At 35.7% G+C, this 20465-nt stretch overlaps 1 protein-coding gene across 2 annotated transcripts in view; it reads right to left on the bottom strand.

The window, feature by feature from the left end:
• Window positions 1-288: 288 nt before the first annotated feature.
• The window catches only part of LOC106051763 (uncharacterized), a 35246-nt gene continuing 15069 nt past the window's right edge, over window positions 289-20465 (bottom strand). The window contains exons 21-55 of one of the 2 annotated variants that reach the window (XM_056027625.1): window positions 20141-20221; window positions 19257-19491; window positions 18497-18614; window positions 18337-18367; window positions 17969-18055; window positions 17163-17397; window positions 16170-16287; window positions 15670-15697; window positions 15370-15456; window positions 14799-15033; window positions 14566-14683; window positions 13901-13931; window positions 13176-13262; window positions 12776-13010; window positions 11965-12082; window positions 11472-11502; window positions 11158-11238; window positions 10573-10807; window positions 10212-10329; window positions 9988-10018; window positions 9106-9192; window positions 8734-8968; window positions 8506-8623; window positions 7829-7856; window positions 7091-7177; window positions 5864-6098; window positions 5533-5650; window positions 5002-5032; window positions 4791-4871; window positions 3006-3240; window positions 2687-2804; window positions 2255-2285; window positions 2030-2116; window positions 1637-1871; window positions 289-941 (exon numbers count right to left, since the gene is read on the bottom strand). In XM_056027625.1, the coding sequence (XP_055883600.1) occupies window positions 819-941; window positions 1637-1871; window positions 2030-2116; window positions 2255-2285; window positions 2687-2804; window positions 3006-3240; window positions 4791-4871; window positions 5002-5032; window positions 5533-5650; window positions 5864-6098; window positions 7091-7177; window positions 7829-7856; window positions 8506-8623; window positions 8734-8968; window positions 9106-9192; window positions 9988-10018; window positions 10212-10329; window positions 10573-10807; window positions 11158-11238; window positions 11472-11502; window positions 11965-12082; window positions 12776-13010; window positions 13176-13262; window positions 13901-13931; window positions 14566-14683; window positions 14799-15033; window positions 15370-15456; window positions 15670-15697; window positions 16170-16287; window positions 17163-17397; window positions 17969-18055; window positions 18337-18367; window positions 18497-18614; window positions 19257-19491; window positions 20141-20221 (4189 nt within the window). In that variant the 3' untranslated portion in view covers window positions 289-818. The remainder of the gene's footprint in view (window positions 942-1636; window positions 1872-2029; window positions 2117-2254; window positions 2286-2686; window positions 2805-3005; window positions 3241-4790; window positions 4872-5001; window positions 5033-5532; window positions 5651-5863; window positions 6099-7090; window positions 7178-7828; window positions 7857-8505; window positions 8624-8733; window positions 8969-9105; window positions 9193-9987; window positions 10019-10211; window positions 10330-10572; window positions 10808-11157; window positions 11239-11471; window positions 11503-11964; window positions 12083-12775; window positions 13011-13175; window positions 13263-13900; window positions 13932-14565; window positions 14684-14798; window positions 15034-15369; window positions 15457-15669; window positions 15698-16169; window positions 16288-17162; window positions 17398-17968; window positions 18056-18336; window positions 18368-18496; window positions 18615-19256; window positions 19492-20140; window positions 20222-20465) is intronic. The other variant, XM_056027626.1, reaches the window with a different exon arrangement.

The raw sequence follows: 20465 nt of genomic DNA, 5'->3' as shown, positions 1-20465 counted from the left end.
TTACTCAATCTTATTGTAATATTACTCAATCTTCACCCACCGTCTAGTAATTTCCTTATTGTTAGACTTGATATTTCTAGAGAATGTATTATCCTTAACAGTTTGGAAATTAGAAGCACATCTTTTATTACTGAATCTACTCTAAACATTAGTGGGGCATTAGATTTTGTTAGTCCAAGATCCATTGCTATATTTCAAAATAAATAAAAGCGTTTAAATGGTTTTCAAATAGATCTCTTCCACACAAACACTGTACCAAAATATTAAGCAAAGACAGACGAAAGACTGTTTCTCAGTTATGAAGCTTCCTGTTTATTAACAAATCTTGTTGAAAGTTAACATAAGATCAAGCAGATGAAAACATTTCTGATAGACTAAACATTGTACAATAGATTTCTATCTCTCAATGTTAAAGTTTCAACAATCTCCTTGCTTTGAAGTGTTCACATTTTTAGAGGAGTTAAAAAACATTTGCATTCTTACTTAAGTAAAATTGTTTTTAAAAAATGGAATCATTGATACAATGTTAAACTATCACTGGAAATAGTTTGTATAAAAATAACAGATTTTCAAGATGGAATTTGTTTTCTGAAACAATGCCTGAGTTGAATAAAGTACAAGAGAAATGTTTAAGTCAGATGTATGAAGATGTATGATCAATGCGCTCACCCGTGAGATTTGTGCAAGAAAAAAATTAACAAATATCAACAATTTATTTCAATATCAACACTTGTTCGTCTATCAAAAAGTTCCATATGAAAGAGTTTCGTGGTCCGAGTGCTAAGTAAAGTCAGTTTTTCTGAGAGCTGTTTCCTTGTTTATGCTTTCTTGAGAACTTCATTGAAGGAAGCAAACAGGTTGGTCCAGGCTCTGGATTCAACGCTGTCAGATGCAACGTTCAGATTCTGTTCGATATACAGGTGGATGTACCTCTGGAGTGGCTGCAAGTTTACAAATTAAAACATGATCTCATTCAGTGTTGGACAATTTTGGGCTAAACAATCATATCTCAAATAGTGAGAAAGTCAAATAGATGCTTAAAATAAATAGATGTTTTTTGTATTAAATATATAATTGTAATAAGAATGGGTTGAATTTTAAAAGCTAATATATTTTTTTATTCTTTATCCAGTGAACAGAACAGCGCAAGTTATGTATTTTGTAAAGTATATAATAGTGCACTTTTTGGCATTACAGAATCAAATTTGTAAGAATCATTGCTTTTAGCAAAAAGTAATATCACAATAGATAAAACATTAGACTTTCTATGAAAGTAACGCAACTAAAAGTTAGTATTTGTAGTTAACAGTGATCATGCAGTTTAGAGTCCAGGTTTCTTTTCTATTTTATCTTTTTTTTTTCCTGTATTCAATAATCCCTTACAACGCAAACACATGTAGCAATCCTCTCCTTTACTTGACTGCATTGCTTAGAAGAATACTAGCTGAACTTAATAAGCAACTTATCAACAAAGGGCAAATTACTTTGATTAGTTTGCTTTTGAAAATAGTGCAGTAGGATTTATAGAAATTTTACTTTTAGTTTCCTGTTTTCCTGCATACTGATGCCAATTAAAATTGTTTATGTTTATATCACAATATTTTGAGATAGAAATGATTGCGGGGATCCAACTTACCCCAAAGTATTGAAGTCCAACACTAGGGGTCTTGTTCTTGTGAAGGGTGGACAGTCTCTCTAAGGCAGCCTGGAACTGACCAGGGTTCTCTACATTGTTGACCAGGGATTCCAGGCCAGATGTGATGCGGTCAACTTGGGCTCCAAACTCTCTGTCTTGTCTCAGGGCTGAGTCAGGTTGGTAAGCATTGAACTTGGTGAATCTGTCTCTCATGTTGGGCACATTCTCAAACATCCTGAAGGAATGACCAAACAATTCGTGAATGAAAAAACAAATATGAACATAATTCATTGATAGAATCACAGAAAAAAAAATTTTAGATAAAATTTTAAAACTTTTTGAAAGAAAAAGTTTTCAGGAAAAAAACAACTCCCGTTATGTCGACCTACTTACCAGAGGACAAGATTGGTTCCAGCATTGTCTCTACCTCCAGCTCTGCCGACCAGTTTCCTCCAGGAGCTAACAATGGCCTTCCTGTCTCTGTGGGAAGAAAGAATTATTTTAACATAAAGTAACGCATAACAAGCGCTGACATCGACAAGTTTTGGTGTATATCTATATCTGAAGGAATCTCATTAAAAGTTGACAAGAGAATGAATTGAAAAGCAAAGAACTTACTCTTCTGAAAGACCGATTTTCTTGACGGAATCTGGAAAGAAAATGGACAAAAAACATTTCGTTAACTAGGTTATTTGAACAAAATAAGGATATATAGGACTTAATTCAGAAAAAACTAATAATATTAGTAAAATATGTTCTTTAAATTCTCATTTTTTGTTTAGCCGTTTTAAAATATTCATAAATACAAATTATAAATATATGTCTGTGTCATAAATATAAATTTCACATATTATTTTTTTTTATATATGCACCAACCAAAAATGCGTTCAAAAACAAAAGAGAACTAAGTAGAAGGCTACATGTGGAGAGCTGTGGCTACATGTGGAGAGCTGTGGCTGCTTGTGGAGAGCTGTGGCTGCATGGTGTAAGGTTTGTATGTGTAAAGCAATATTGAGACATTAATTAGTTTGACTCAGCAACAATACTTACGTTCCTTGAGGACTTTGTTGAAGGCACGAAGCAGATTGGTCCAGGACTTGGACTCCACACTGTTTGAGCTTACTCCGAGAGCTTTCTCAATGTAGAGGTGAATGTATTTTTGGAGAGGCTAGAGATAAATGTCATTAGATAAAGTCATTAGATAAATGTCATTAGATAAATGTCATTACATAAATGTCATTAGATAAATGTCATTAGATAAATGTCATTAGCAGTAAATTAACTGTCTGTGCTCATAATTTTATTGTCCTAATTTCATTATTGTTGTGATCATTGTAAAGATGTCCAATAAGAAACAATTTAAACTTACTCCGAAGTATTCAAGACCAACACTTGGTACCATGTGCAAGTGGTCATCCACTAGTTTCTCAAGGTTGGCCTGGAGTTGACCAGGTTCATTGACGCTGTTGATCAGTAGCTCTAGACCTCCAACAATGACGTTGACCTGATTACGGAACTCTTTGTCGTTTCTGAGGGCTTCGTCTGACTGGGTGGCGTCGAATTTGGTGAATCTAGCTCTCATGTTGGGGACATTGTCGAACATCCTGTAATGTACATATGTGTATGATTAGTAAAGCTTTATAGGAGAAACATAAATGAATACCAATGAAAGAACAAAGCGGCTTAGACTACATATCACGTGGGCGGATACAACAACAGCCAAGAAGTATTTAATTTAAAGTTGAAGATCAGACGTATATTTAATAATAATGATAATAATAAGGCTTATCTTCGAGTCCGAAGATTAGTGAGGAATGCAGTATTTCCCGTGGCTGCGCAGCCCAAGCTGTGACCTACATATTTTGCCACCCCCAGGGCAAGCATACCCACTGTCCGCAGGTGGTCGATTTAGATTTTCTTTTCGCCGTCTGCGTTTGTCCTCGGCAGCGGATTTTCTTTTGGTCTCAAATATGTATCCCGCGGCCTTTGTGAGTGACCTCCAGCTGCAACCAGGTGCTCTCTTCTATGTCAGCTAAGGAAAGTTGACGCCTAAGCTAGTCTTTGAAGCGTTTCTGAGAGGCGCCTCTGTTACGTCGACCACCTTATAGCTCACCAAAAAAGACTTTCTTTGGCATACATTCGTCTCCCATACGGGATACGTGCCCTGCCCAGCGTAACTGTCGGACCATAAGAATTCCCTCTATACTGTCCATACCGGCGTTCGCAAGGACATCGCTGTTTGTATTGCGGTCTTTCCACCTTATGTCCATGATGGAGCTCAAGCATCTTTGGTGAAAGCGCTCAAGAAGTCTTTGTTGTAGAAGTCTTTGTTGTTTTCTGTATAGTGTTTATGTCTCAGAGCCATATAGAAGGGTTGATAGAACCACCGCCTGGTAGACATTGATTTTTCTAGGCAGGCGGAGCGATTTGTTCCGCCAAACTCTCGCCTGAAGGCGTCCAAAAGCGTTCCTGGCCCTGGCCAGTCGTTTGTCAACTTCCCTTGAAAGTAAGGCGTCATTTGATACTATACTTCCTAGATATGTGAAGTGGTCTACCACGTTAAAGGGCTGTCCGTTTACGGTGATCTTTGGGGCTGAGTATGTTTTATTGGGTGACTTCTGGAACATGACTTCTGTGTTCCCGAGGTTTATAGTTAAACCGAAAGAGGCGGCAGCGTATGCAAATTCGTTTACCGCGTTTTGGAGATCATGTTCATTGTGAGCTAGCAGGGAGCAATCATCGGCATAGAGAAGCTCCGTTATGACCATCTCCTTTGTTTTTTTATTGGATAGTAGACGTCATTTGTATATATAACGTATATTTAATCGAGACATTTTACTGCTTTCAGACACTTGTGTGTATCACGTGATAAGTAGGCGTTTAGTTTTAAATTATTTGTATCTTTGAGGATAAGATCCAGATAAGTAAAAAAAAATATAACACTTACATCACTCCAAAACTCTAACAAAAAAGTAATAATGCGATAATTTGTTTTATAACTCTTCTTGGTATTATAATTCTTCTTTGAATTATGGTTCTATTTTAAGTCTTGATTTCATAAAGCTGCTTGGTATTATAACTCTTCTTTGTATTACGGTACTACTTGATATCTTGGTATTATAACTCTATTAGTTAGTATAATGACTCAACTTACCAAAGTACCAATTTCTCTCCAGCGGTATCTTTTCCCTCGGCAATCAAACTGCTCCAGGAACTGGTCAAAGCTTGTTTATCACTGTCAATTAGACAATTATTGTTTAGATTATATTTAAGACATTTCTAAGATTCTATTTTAGTTTAAAAATGGACGTTAGAAAACAAAGATTCACTATACACGAAAGAACTCGTAGAAAGATGCTATCTACCTGTCTGAAAGTCCAATTTTCTCAACTGAGCCTGTAGAAAGATGAGGATAGAAAATGTGTATGTATAAATGTATAAAACATTTATAAAACATAAAAATTAAATTAAAACCTTTTTTTATGTTATACATAATTTAGCGGCCTAGCATTTTGTTGTGTTTAAGACCAACATTATTATGAGACTCACGTGTGATACATCACTGCTGGATTGCAATAGTTTGATTCAATAACATTAAAACACTATACGTCGACATTTTGATGTAAATGGGATTTGAATTTTCTTTTAGCGTACACGATTTTAAGTTATAAAAGTGTTTTTTTCTCTGTATTACATTTTCAAAATTATTATTAGATTTGGAAGTAGACTAACTGATATGCTTAGTAGACTAACTGAAATGTTTAGTAGACTAACTGAAATGTTTAGTAGAATTACTTAAATGTTTATGTTTTGCTTGACAATCTGTATTTATAGAAAGTTGACTGGAAAAAAGAAATATCTCACTTTCCTGCTAGACAGGATGACTTATGACTTACTGTATTTCAGAATCTCATTGAAAGCTCCGAAGACGTCTGTCCAGGCGTTAGCTTCATCACTTCCAGCAGCAACACCCAGAGCGGACTCAATGTAAGTGTGGATGTTCTGTTGTAGTGGCTGCAGAAACAAAGCAAAGGATGAACAAGATGACCTGTGGGATGAACTGTGTACATTATAGTCAATAGAAGAAAAATTCTCGAAGGGTTTTGCACCAAAATTGATTGTAACTAAGATGAAGATCTAATCCAAAGCTGTCTTCCTATATTGAACATTGTTTGCAACAATAAAAAAAAAGATGACATTGTTTTCAAAACAAGACTTCAATCTTACCCCGAAATATTCCAGTCCAATACTTGGCTTCATGTTCAAGTGAGCAGAACTGAGTCTCTCCAGGGCGTCCAAGAAACGGGCGGGGTTGTTCACATTCTTAACCAAAGATTCTAGGCCACCAGCAATACGGTCTACTTGATTGAGGAACTCTTGGTCATTTCTGAGGGCAGCGTCTGGCTGGTTGCCATTGAATTTGGTGAAATGGTTGCGCATGTTGGGTACATTGTTAAACAGCCTGTTTTAGTTTGGGAGACAAAAAATATACGATGTAAAGTGAGTACTGGTAGAGCAACAAGATATACATTTTATTTAGGACTTAGTATTTAGGGTTAGGGATAGTTCATCCAACACCAGTACTTCAGTATTAAGCATTAGAAAACACATTTCAGCGATTGTCTTCAAGTTGGAAGATTAAGACAGAGTGCAACACTGTTTAAGTAGACCCAGTTAGAATTTGTCATTTCTAACGCAGACAAAGCTGTTGGTCTCTAAAGCATTTAAATGTTAAGCTTGACATGAACATTTGCAATGGACGTACGATAGTTTATTGTAAGGGCCAACTCCCACGCCCAGTGAGACTGTCGCCCAGTGAGACTGTCGCCCAGTGAGACTGTCGCCCAGTGAGACTGTCGTTATTAAAATCGATAGTTTATTGTAAGGGCCAACTCCCACGACCAGTGAGACTGTCGCCCAGTGAGACTGTCGTTATTAAAATCGATAGTTTATTGTAAAGGCCAACTCCCACGCCCAGTGAGACAGTCGCCCAGTGAGACTGTCGTTATTAAAATCGATAGTTTATTGTAAGGGCCAACTCCCACGCCCAGTGAGACTGTCGCCCAGTGAGACTGTCGCCCAGTGAGACTGTCGTTATTAAAATCGATAGTTTATTTCTTGGTGCATGTCATTAGTGGATATTGTCTTTGTTATTTGATCTTTAATATTCAAAACTAGAAAACAATTCACTAATATACACTAGTCTTGCTTTCTGTTGAAGAAGAGCGTATCCTGATGTCTGGAGTGTAATCCTGATTAGTACTGAGTACACATGTGTGTCATTTGTAACAATTTTTATCATGATGTATTCTAAAGTAAGAATGAGTAAAGAGATCTCAAGTATATTGAGAATTGTAGAGAACATTACAGAAAACCCTTTTAATGAGAATGTTACCAACTTAAAGTAATGGCTCTCCAAATGTAGGCTTTTTAAAGAAGAGCGTGATAACTTACCAGAGAACTAGATTGACTCCAGCATTGCGTCTGCTGCCAGCCTTTCTAATCAACTCATTCCAGGAGCTTACAAAAGCACTCTTGTCACTATTTAAAAAAAAAACATTATGCCGATGTTTATAAAATAGTTACAATAATTCAATACACGTGTTTTATGTGTGAAAATGTCGTATTTTAATCAAACTTCTAAGTAAAAGGGCTGATAAAGTTGAATTGGGGCCTTATCGTGATTCATTTCTAAAAAGAACATTCTGTATCCACCAAGAACTCTTTTAAGAGATTGGGCGAGAAGCAAATAAAGCAAACAAAGACCTCATTCAATACAAGAAATCGGACGGGAGGTTACAAAGGTGTAGACCAAATGACACTTACAGTTCATATTGTGCACTATGATGACTGGAATTGTATAAGATAGATGTCCATCATTTGAACGTGAATGTTTAGTTTATTCCCAACGTAATTACTGTAGGCGTGACACCAAGGAAGTCAAGACATCGACTGACGTACAAGGAACTGTTTCAGATGACTTTAAACGACGCTCTGCCATTACTTATAAATAAGTCTATTTATTATGAACTAATATTGAGTTCTTGTTAAATTTATTATCCTATGGCCCCTGTGAAATCAATATAACTCTAACAATAGTCAACGCTAATCATCACAATACACAAAGAGTCTAAATTAGTTGTTTGTATTTAAAATCAATGGAGTTCAAAATAGTGGATTTCTTTTTCGTACCTGTCAGACACTTTTCTGAGAACAGCTCCTGAAGAGAGATAGAGAGAAACGAGTTAGCAAGGGACAGAACCAATGCAAATATAAACATGAATATGTCTGGAAACATTGGAAATAGAAAAACAATTTAAAAAAAAAACGCAGTATCAATCTATATTTTTATCAGCCAATGTCTTAACTACAATGAGATATATTTTTTAAATTACACATCAACACCTCTATGCAGAAGTTTTAAATCCATTAAGCGCAAGGATTTATAGTGAACATTTGATATAATACGAAGAAAATACACAGACCTGGGGTAGCCAACAAGTTCATTTTAAAAAGTACAAATATCCCCCCCCCTTTTTCAGACCTTGCGATCTACGGGGGAGACGATGTAAAGGCCATGTGTTTTTTTGGGCCATGGTTAACGAGGGTGTCATATAGCTAGCACAACGGCCAACCTCTTTTACTTTCCATAATTTATGTCAGGTACCCATTAGAGTTGTGTGGACTCGGGGGTGTCCTTAAAATCCAGGAATTAAAATTCCAGTCTTCACAGAATTCGTACTGAGATGCCTCGGTTCGGAAGCTAAGAGTTTGACCACTCCATCATGCCTCCTAATATTAAAATAAGCTGTTTTTTAAATTGTATTTTTAAAAGCTGAATTGATAATGTTTTATTGTTCTGTCCTTACTGTTTCTAACGACTCTAGTAAAGCCAGCCAAAAGGTCAGTCCAAGCCTGGGATTCATCGCTGTCTGCGGTAACACCCAAGGAGATTTCAATGAAGCGATGGATATTCTGGGAAAGGGCCTGAAAAAATATGCAAAGGATTGTTTAAATCAACGACTAAAAATTGGCTAAAAAATCTAGAATATGCAAGCAAATAACCGAATGACAAAGGACTAGCTGAAATCACTTACAGAGAAGTATGGAACACCAACAACTGGATCCATGCTCAAGTGAGCTTCAGCAATTCTGTCCATGTTGGCCTGGAGTGCGATGGGGTCGTTAACACTATCCAAGAAAGATTTAAGTCCTCCAACGATGACATTGACCTGTTTTTGGAATTCGGGGTCAGCTCTCAGAGCATCATCAGCTTGATTGGCGTCAAATTTGGTGAATCGTTCACGCATGTTGGGGATATTGTTGAAAAACCTGATTTCAATGAACACATGGAAATGTTAGAATTGTTTGAATTTTAACGACATTTGTTTCTTAACGTTTTCTTTAGTATAAATAAATGTATAAAATTAGATGTTTTAACATGTACAGCGTCCCGTGTAAATACTTACCAGAGAACCAAGTTAACTCCTGCTTTCTGGACTCCGTTTTCACCAGCTGTGAGCCTCTTCCAGGAACTGTCTAGAGCTCTTCTGTCACTGAAAGTTAGAGATGTATGTTTCTAATACGGAACATTTGATGTTGTATTGATCTTTGAACTACGTACTACTCGAATGTTTTATTTCTAAATAATGTAATTAACGATACGAAAAGACAATAATATATAAAATGTAAATACAAAATGAAATTAACAAAGTGACAGATTTAGGCAAATTTTTGAGCAATATTCATTTTTCCATTTAACAATGTAAACTTTTACTTCCATAAGAATAGATTATATGGAAATGGAAATTTAATACACCATTGGATGACTGAAGTTGATTGATAGAGCGCAAGTGAGTCCAGTGAAAAACTGTTTGTCAGATGGTCAAACAAGTAAATTCAGACATTTTAAGCATCTCTGTGCGTTTTACATCTCGAAAGGAGATCCTTTCCCTTTGAAACTTATCATGTGACTAATTTCATGATACACAGCTGCGGTCACAGGTTGGGCATCTGTTATCACCAAGCGCTGTTGCACTTTCACCCTTCTCTCTACCATCTGCAGTCCAGGATCTATCTAATGCCTCTTTTTTTCCAACTGTTAGTGTCGATTTTAAAGAGCTTCATGTTACGTTTGCATGCCTCAGTCTCTAATTAAAAGTGGGCGACCGGCGGCTCTCCTGCCTTCTAGTAGATCACCATGCAAAAAGTCTTGTCGGATTGACCTTTTGGCATTCTGTGTCCAAATCAGCAAGGCATACCACGTATCAAACAGCACTAAATGTCATGTTAACAAAGAAAGTACAGAATGGAATTTGAATTAGACGATGTAACAGAAACTAATGTCTTACGTTTCAGAGAGTCCAATGTGTTGATTGGCATCTGAGGGAAGAAAAAACATAAATGGTAGGTTTTAAAAAATAAGTTTCAATACTTAGTAGCATTTGTCTATCAAGTTGAAGCTATTCAGCAGATTTGTTTTGTTGAAATCGCTAAAGAGTTACTCTATAACACATCCATTGATAAAAGACAAACAAACTATCTATGCGATGTACAAAGTGTTTGATTTACTTACGGTCATTAAGAACTTTGTTAAAAGCACCAATCAAATCAGTCCAGGCTTTGGGCTCATCACTATCAGCACCGACACCAAGGGCTTGTTCAATGAAGGTGTGAATGTTCTTTTGGAGTGGCTGTAGACAGACAAAAAGACAGTTATAAACCGCACAAAAAAACAACAACATGGAGATCAGTGAAGACACATTGGCATTACAATATTTTCTATTTTTCCCTCAAAAAGTTAAGATATATTTGAAATTGTTGACATAAAAGATTGTACGGATGTTGGTATACTCAATTAATTCCATGCTTGTATTTGTACTATTAGAAACGTGTTTGAAAATAGGTGTACCTAAAAATACAAGAGCTAAACTTACACCAAAGAATTCTGGGCCAACACTTGGTACGAAATGCAAGTGGACATCAGTGAGTCTCTCCAGATTGGCCTGAAGTTTGCCAGGATCATTCACGCTATCTACCAAGTCTCCAACTCCATTGATGATATTGTTGACTTGTTTCAAGAAGTTGGGGTCTCTTCTCAGATCAGCATCAGATTGTTTAGCGTCAAACTTGGTGAATTGTTCACGCATGTTGGGAACATTGTTGAACATCCTGAGAAGACAATGTTTTGACAATAATTTATTTATTTGTTTGTAATAATATAATTGTTGTTTGTTTTGTTTAAACATGATAATAAAGTCAGCATATTATAGTTTGATACTAGATAGCTGATTGGTCAAGTGATATTTATTTCGGATTGTCGTCACAATAATCCACTATTCAAACACAAAGATTAATTAAAGATTAATTAAGAAATGTAAAACTCAAAATTTGTAATTTTTTTCTGCATTATTTTATGCCCAAACTAGCCTTTAAAAAAATGGGTAGTGCTACATAAATTGGGAAAGAATTGCTTAAAACAATATCTACTCATATGATATGTAATATTTACTGAACCTTACCAAAGAACAAGATCAACACCGAAGTTTTGTCTGCCACCAGCAGTTAGTTTCTTCCAGGAGCTGACAAGTGCTCTTCTGTCGCTGTGGAATGAAAAGGCCACTATGAAGTTCGAACTTTCTCATCTTTATTAAACTTATTTAGTTGAAAGCATTTTAGGAAAACTAGTACATTCGTCAAATTGTTTCAAATTCATTCATTTAAATACAAGTTATTGATCGGTTTTTTTTATTTAACAACATTAATAATCAAGGAATAAATATCAAACTGTATTAAAAATGAATAACTCTAAAATAAAAATAAAGAAATAATTTACCTATCAGAAATACCGATTTTCTCGAGGGAATCTGAAAATGTATTAAATAAATGAGTTTAAAATATTTTTTAGTCTAACAATGGATTTTCAGTAATGTTTTAAATACCATCTGGTACAAAAAATCTTTACTTTTTTTGTTGATTATTAATTATTGACCAGTATACAAATCTGATTTTAAGAATTCTCTTTCTTGTAGGATAACAAACTTCTAGTTTAATTTTCTCAACAGATGTCTTTACGATTGTAGTGACGAAAACAATCTCCATTAATTCTTAAAAAGACATGTTTGTATAGCAAGCTTATCATTAAGATCTTTCTCATTGATACTTTTCCCCCCTCAAAACTGTTACGAATGTATAGAAGCCATGCCTCAATATTTCAACTCATTTCATGACAACAAGGACAAGCAGGTAATGACTATAAATGAACGTGTAGTATCATTGCCTTAATGTACCAAACTGTTCATATGTACTAAAACGTTCAGATCACTTACGCTCTTTCAAGACTTTGTTGAAGGCAGCGAACAAGTTAGTCCATGATTTGGCCTCATCACTGTTAGAAGCAACACCGAGAGCTTTGGCGATGTAGAGATGGATGTATTGTTGGACGGACTGGACAGAGAAGACATGGTCAATATTTATATCAAGAAATTAAAATAGATAATACTATTTATTTTAGGTAAAGTAAAGGTACCCCTTTAGAAAAATAACTTTGATCTCTGGGGGCAGATGAGGTCAAATGTATCTGATTCTATTGCAGAGAGTTAACGAGGGTGTCATATGGCCAGCACAATGAAGAACCAAGTTTATTTCCCCGATGTAGTACCCATTGGACTTAAGTGGACTCAGAAGTGTCCTAATATCCCGTAGTTGAAACTCCCAGTATTCATACTATACAAGCTTGAGATGCCTCAGTTTGGAAGCCATGCTATAAATATCATTAAACAAAGAGTTCAATTAACCTCAGAATATTTTTTTATTTGATACGATAGTTTCATGATAGTTACATGATAGTTGCACGATAGTTGCATGATAGTTGAACAATGGTTGCACGATAAACAAAGCGTTCAATTAACCTCAGAATATTTTTTTTGAAATCTGATATGACAGTTACATGATAGTTGCTCGATAGTTGCACAATAGTTGCAGGGTAGTTACACGTAATTGTACGATAGTTGCAAGATAATTGCACGATAGTTACTTTAAGTAAAAAAAAAGTCTTAGGCATCATAGACATTAACAGAAATTATTAGCAGAATGAAATATATTCTACACAGTTGGCATTATTTCTCTGTGTTCACTTACTCCAAAGTAGGAAAGACCAATGCTGGGTTGGAAGTTCAAATGAGCATCGACCAGATTCTCAATGCTGGACTGGAGAGCAGCGGGGTTGTTGACATTGTTCACAAATGACTCGATACCACGGGTGATGGCCCTGACCTGGTTACGGAACTCGTCATCGTCTTGGAGGGCAGCATTGGATTGGTGGGCGTTGAATTTGGTGAATCTGTCTCTCATGTTGGGGACATTGTCCAACAACCTGTTTGAAGTAAAAAGTTGGATAACTCAGAAAGCTGATCAGTCCTGATCAATTGTTTTCTATAATGTACCTTTCAGTGTGGGTCATAAGTGGCTTCTTTCTTATGAAAGCAATATACTGAATGGATTGAATAAATCTAGTTAGACGGGTCCCCAAAAGACTTACCAGAAGACAAGGTTTGTTCCAGCGTTCTCGCTTCCACCAGCAGCATCTGTCAGTTTTTTCCAAGAGCTTTCAAGAGCTTTTCTGTCGCTGTAAAACAAACATTCACATTACTAAGCAGTGAATAATATAACTTATACAATATTATAGTGCAGTATATTATAGATTGTTCCTCAAAATAACTAAAATTGGCTTGTATACTTGTGTTTTGTATGAGCCAATCTAATCAGGAAACAAATGTCATCTAATGTTGCGAAATGAGAATCTCAAAGACTACTGCATGACAAGGGTTATGTGAGGTAAATATGTAGGAGACAGTCGGGTCTAGGTAGTCACATGAAATACTGCATTCCTCATTAATCTTCAGATTTTTATTAAATATTTTTATTATAGTCTAATTCTAATAATGTTTTTACGCTATATTTCTAGCATTACTATTATTTTCAAAGAAAATGTATTAAACACAACTTATAATTTGATTTCATTGTATATAAATGTTGGTATTTTTTATTTTCTTGTCTCAATTTTTCTTCTTACTTTTAAAACATAAATCAAGCTTTTGACCTCTGCCCTACTTCTGCCCTACCTCTGCCCTACCTCTGATATATTAATGGCGTTGCCTAGCGTTTATTTTTTGTTCAGATTATGAAACCGAACTATTTAGATAAACCAACGAATAATATTTAAAAATTCTAGATATACTTAAAAATACTTTAAAGTATACTTACACATCTGAAAGGCCAATTTTCTCAAGAGAGTCTGTAGTAGATAAAAGAAACAGATGGTTACTTGGATATATAGGACACAAAGAAAATAAAAATAACATAATAATATAAATGACCTTCATAACACACCAGGCTAATAGAATAGCTCGAACTCTCATCAGAATATCAGAAGAGAAACCTATTTGTTTTATATGAAAAAATATAAATCTCTGTTGTTGTGGTTGCTTGTTGTTTGTTTTTGGGTTTTTTTTTTTGACAATTTTTGACCAAAAAAAATCATTTTTATTTAATTTCTTGAAGAGCAATGCAATTCCAAAAATGCCGTAATTGAGTTCTATTGAAGATATTACAAATGATGAATTTTTAACGACCTCCTTTCATAAAATACAGAAGGAATAAAGCGATAGAGATTCGAGAATTAAAGACACAGACAGGCCTATCTTTTTGTAGACTTAGTCGGTGAGAACAAAGAACCAACACGAGCTTTTAAAATTTTAAATACATGTAGTTACAATGGAGGTCCACAAACCCTTTCACCACCGAATCATGCAGGACAACTTGAACAAGAAACTGGCAAACATAAAATGTTTGAGTAATCTGATGCGACATGAAGACTCTCCTTCTCAAACCTATTACAAAATGTAAGACAATGAATTAAAATGACGTACGTTCTCTAAGGACTGTGTTGAAGGCACTCAGTAGATGTGTCCAGGCTTTAGCCTCATTGCTATCAGCGGCAACACTAAGAGCAGACTCAAGGTATTTGTAGATGTTCTCTTGTAGTGGCTGGAGAGAAATAGTAGATTCTAACTCCATGTCTTCATCGAACATGTTCACAAAATGATGACATAATATAATTTGAGATATACTGTTAGAGTTCTGCTGCTGTGTTAAGAAATACCTGGAAATACTCAAGTCCAACGCTGGGTCTAAAGTTCAAGTGAGCATTAACCAGTCTATCAATAGCAGCTTGGAGCTTGCCTTGGTTGTCTACGTTGTTGATCAGAGATTCCAGTCCTCCAGCGATGCGTTCAACTTGTTTGACGAACTCTGCGTCGGCTCTAAGAGCGTCGTCTCCTTGGAGAGCATTGAACTTGTTGAATCTTTCACGCATGTTGGGCACGTTTTGCAACATCCTGCAAGGGAGAACAATGAATGTCGTAATATTTACGAGAACAATGAATGTCGTAATATTTAGGAGAACAATGAATATCGTAATGTTTAGGAGAACAATGAATGTCGTAATGTTTAGGAGAACAATGAATATCGTAATGTTTAGGAGAACAATGAATGTCGTAATATTTAGGAGAACAATGAATGTCGTAATATTTAGGAGAACAATGAATGTCGTAATATTTAAGAGAACAATTAATGTCGTAATGTTTAGGCTGTTGACTGTCGACAAAATAATGACCTAGTTCGTGAAATCTCATGCATTCAGGCGTCAAGTGACTGGCAGCTAATACACTCACCAGAGTACAAGCCTGACTCCAGCCTCTTGGGTTCCACCAGCAGCGCTTTTAAGTGAATCCCATGAACTTCTGAGAGCAGCCCTCTCACTGAGGAAGTATTTATAGAATAGGTCAATAGATCATCAAACTTCAGTTTTCAACTACAACAAACTATGAAAGACAAAGTAAATGAAGGTTGTATTCTATTCAGTATTTGGAGACCATGTCGAACTTCTATTTCAATATATTTTACAAATGCTTTGGTATTATGTTCATTAGTTTTATTGTTCATCTATCTGAATAGTGGGAAAAGGTTCTTACTTGTCTGACACAATCTTGAGAACAGTGCCTGGTGATACAATCATAGAAACATTTTGAAAATAAAAAAAAATTAAAGCAAAAAAAAAGAAAACACAATCCTAATATATATTTTTTATACAGCAAATAATTATGTATTTGTGTTAGAACTTGTATTGTTTAGTCAATTTCAATTGTCAATTTTAATGTTATTTTAGAAAATTATGACATACACTTAATGACATAGTTATTGAAAGGGTTGATGTCTTCTAATTTTACGTTAAGGCCGAAAAATGGTTGGCGTTACAGAAGCACAATAATAGATTGCCTTTATCCCCTCCCCCTTTTTTTACAATTTCAGCTAGGTAACACATTTAGGATCATAGAGATGAGTCCAGAATTGAATGAGGTATATATTTGTTTCAAGGATTTGTACACCACAATTCCCTCATGTTCCACACGATCAACTCTCGTCCCCAAGTGAAACAATACAACAGATGAATTTCTTTTTATAATCTACATACGTTCTTTGAGGACCTTGTTGAAGGCAGCGAAGAGATCAGTCCAGCCTTTAGCTTCGTCACTGTCAGCACCGACGCCTAGAGCTTCCTCGATATAGTCGTGGATGTAAGTTTGGAGAGGCTAGTAAAGAAATCAACGCATCATAGAATGTGCAGCTTCTATGAAATGGCACATTTCTAACAGGTCAGCATTAAGTTGACATAAACATAAACCGTTAACGAACCTCATTATGTTAAATTTAATTAATAAAATATTAATTGTCTTTTAAATTATACTTTTGTGAAAATTTGTTTAGAAAGTAAATTACACTTTAAGGACTTGCGATCTAAAGGATAGATGATGTAATTGTCATCTTTTTTCTATTGCCTAAGGTTTATGGGGGTGTCATGTGGCTTGCACATCGGCCAACTTTACCTACGTTCCCTAACTAATGTTAGCTACCCAGTAAAGATTCAAACTCGGAGCCTCGGTTCAGAAGCCAAGCGCTTTACCACTCAGGCACCACACCTCAATGTGTTAAATACAATGATGTCTTCTAGAATCGCTTATTTGTTGAATACAATGATGTCTTCTAGAAACGCTTATTTGTTGAATACAATGATGTCTTCTAGAAACGCTTATTTGTTGAATACAATGATGTCTTCTAGAAACGCTTATTTGTTGAATACAATGATGTCTTCTAGAAACGCTTATTTGTTGAATACAATGATGTCTTCTAGAAACGCTTATTTGTTGAATACAATGATGTCTTCTAGAAACGCTTATTTGTTGAATACAATGATGTCTTCTAGAGACGCTTATTTGTGGCTGGAATAGTATAGTATTAGTAATAAGTTAGTTTAACTCATAGCTGCGCTCAAATGAAGACTTATGTGTAGCACCTAAATAAAGAGGTTTTACGTCCTAGTACAGACAACTAAAGCCATTGTTTACATCCAGCTGAATGTCAACTACTGTAGGAATTGTACAAGATTTTATTCAGAACAAGAACTTACTCCAAAATAATCAAGGCCAACTCTTGGATCGAAACTCAAATGGGCATCTGCCAGTCTATCGATGGCGGCTTTAAGGGCAACAGGGTCGTCGACATTGTTGACCAGGGACTCAACGCCTCCAAGGATGCGGTCAACTTGGGCCAAGAATTCTGGGTCACGTTGAAGAGCTGCGTCTGATTGCTTGGCGTCGAATTTGTTGAAGCGATCGCGCATGTTGGGGATAGTCCTCAACATCCTGTGGTCAGCAAGAAGAGTAGTTTGTATGAACTATACTTTAACATTTCAACAATGAAGCTAATTTATTTGGTAATAGTTTTAGGAAGATTAATAATGCAAGACTTTCTCGTGACATGTGAATTTAGCCGTATTGATTTCGTGTCTTGGTCTTGTAACTTGGCCTTCTTTAGACAGTTTAAAACCTCACGTTTTTCAAAGATGTCTTTTATAACAAGGGATTAATTTACTTTGAAAATTCTCATTACAGTTTTAAGAAGCAAAATATGAGATGCTGTCTTGGTCTTATTGTTTCTATTACTATTCTATTAAGCCCTGACAACAATGGACTTCAAGCCTGTACAAAACTTTAAACAGCTATTTAACAAATCTTCTATTTAACATAGCCTTAAACGAAAAGTTGAATTGAAACACCAATTCCTAACATCAACATATAGTAAACCTCTTATTCTAAGTCATTCCTGTTTAATTTGCTAAACGCTCAACCTAAATCTTTGACTTGAAAATTATTAAAATTAAAATTAAATTAAATTACGTAGTTTCTATAAACTTAATCAGAAGTTAAGACTTACCATTGAACAAGCTTAATACCAGCATTCCTTCTGCCACCAGCTCCAGATCTGAGTTTCTTCCAGGAACTGTCAATTGCTTCTCTGTCGCTATGAAAGAAAGTAACATAGACAGTTAGCCTAACAAAACAAAAGACAGTCACAGAAAGATTTGCAAACGATGAACAGAAAAATCCATCTAATTTTAGATCAGTTTCAATAACCCGATTGTAGCTTGCCATTTTGGTTTGTTGTATTATTAAAAATGCTCCAATTTCGATAATTCTTTTATGTGAATTATGAATTGAATATTGAGATACACAGATGTCTTCCAAAAAAAAGTTAAGTTTTCTATTCGTATGTCTTCTAGAGAAATGAGGCTGTCTACTTACTTATCTGAAAGTCCAAGTCTGTCAATGGCATCTGTCGAGAAGAGTAGAAAAAAAAAACAACCATTAATGAATACATCAAACGTTTGTGAAAATTAATGCATTATGCGTGTAAACAACTAAGGAGAAACTATCCAGGCTAGACTAGATTTGGTGTCCTTACGATCTCTGATGACTTTGTTCAAAGCAGTCAATAGATCTGTCCAAGCTCTAGATTCCTCACTGCCAACAGCAACATTCAGGGCACTCTCAATGTAGAGATGGATGTACTTTTGTAGAGGCTGGAGACATACACAAAAATGTTAAGGTAACTGTATATGATCGTCAAATTGAAGTGTGGGATTAACGCTAAGACCTAACATTAAACTTTGTTTATTACATACACACAAAAACTACAAAATCTTCTTTCTCTTTCTTCTTCTGACTTCTCATTGTTATATTCAAGGGCTCAGGTGACTAGTTTAGATGACTAGTTCAGGTGACGAGTCAATATCTAAGATGAACTGTGCTGTAGTTTCCAGATGAGTCAGCTGTCCGTAATGTTTTGTTTTTGGTTTTTTATATAGGTGTGTTTTTATGGGCCAGTGTCTGTTTTGGGCCTCTTAATAACGAATGAGCCTTTGAAGCTTTTAACGTAACAACTGGTAACAATAGAAAGAATGAGTTAACATTGGAGATTCTTGCAATACTTCCTTGGAATGTATCTAGATTTCATTTTTTCTCATGGAAATAATACCTAATGGAAAGCGAGCGGTTTGTCGAGTTTCATTTCTTTGATAGATTCAGCTGTTGCGTTCCATTCATATTAGTTTGGTTGAAAAAAAAAGTACTTTAAGTGATTTCAGTATTATGAGTCGTAATTGTCTTCTGTAGAAACGTCTGTAATTTAAAAGATAAGATTTTCTACAAGTCATTGAACTTACGCCGAAAAATTCAAGTCCGATTCTTGGTTTATGGTCAAGATGGTAGTCGGCGAGACGCTCCAGGGCAGCCTGCAGTTGACCAGGTTTGTCTAAATTGTTTAAGATGGAGTCCAGACCTCCAACAATGTTGTTGACTTGGTTGATGAACTCAGCGTCGTTTCTCAGCTCAGCTTCGGATTTGCGGGCGTCGAATTTGGAGAACTGGTCGCGCATGTTGGGAACTTGATCGAACATCCTATGGTTTCAAAACAAAAGTATATACACATTGTAAAATATACAAATTCGCGTAAATTGCTCCGACAAAATAGAAAACACCAAACTGTGGGAGATGAGTGGACAGAAAAATATAGAGATGTAGATCTTAGAGAGAAAGTGGAGAAAGGGTCATACCCTTAAAAAAGATACCAAACAACAGAGCTAAATAGGCCTTAGAGTGGAACCCCCAAGGGCAAGAGACGTAGAGGAAGACCAAAAAGAACATTGCGACGCAACGTACTAGATGAAGCCGAGAGGACAGGAAGGAGTTGGAAAGCCATTAAAAAAACTATCAAGAGACCGTGGAGAGTGGCGTGTTCTTACTGAGCCCTATCCTCCATAAGGAAAGCAAAGGAAAGAAGGTCACATTGACTTCGAGTCAATGGCGGTGTCATCAACATTAAATAATGCATTAACAATTCTGATACTGATAGTAATTTTTCGTGTGATCGTAGAGATGGTTTTTAAGTTTGGATGTTGTTTACGACTTGAGTTCCGATGAATTAAAGATTACGGGACTGTGTTTACGACTTGAGTTCCGATGAATTAAAGATTACGGGACTGTGTTTACGACTTGAGTTCCGATGAATTAAAGATTACGGGACTGTGTTTACGACAATGTTACTTACCACAAAACTAGTTTAACTCCAGCTTCCTGTTTGCCACCACTTGTCAGCTGCTTCCATGTTCTGTCAAGGACTTTTCTGTCGCTGTTGGAATAGAATTATACAAGTTGAAGTCATAAATTAAGAATAAAGAGTGTATGATAGAAGAGCAGCGTAACTTAGAATGACAGTAAATAGTTTGTGTAAATTCAGGGGAACACTAGCAGGTTTCATTGTTTAGAACAAATTAATTATGCATAAAACATTACAACTAAGTAAAAAAAAGGTGTTGAGTATTGAGAAATTCTTGCTTTTGTTTTCAAGTATCAAAATTTTTATGGCAGACCCA

The sequence above is a fragment of the Biomphalaria glabrata genome, chromosome 4, assembly GCF_947242115.1.
Source record: "Biomphalaria glabrata chromosome 4, xgBioGlab47.1, whole genome shotgun sequence".
NCBI classification, from domain to species: Eukaryota; Metazoa; Mollusca; class Gastropoda; family Planorbidae; genus Biomphalaria; species Biomphalaria glabrata.
Note: the sequence above shows the minus strand (reverse complement) of the source record. Positions and strands in the feature narration are given on the sequence as shown.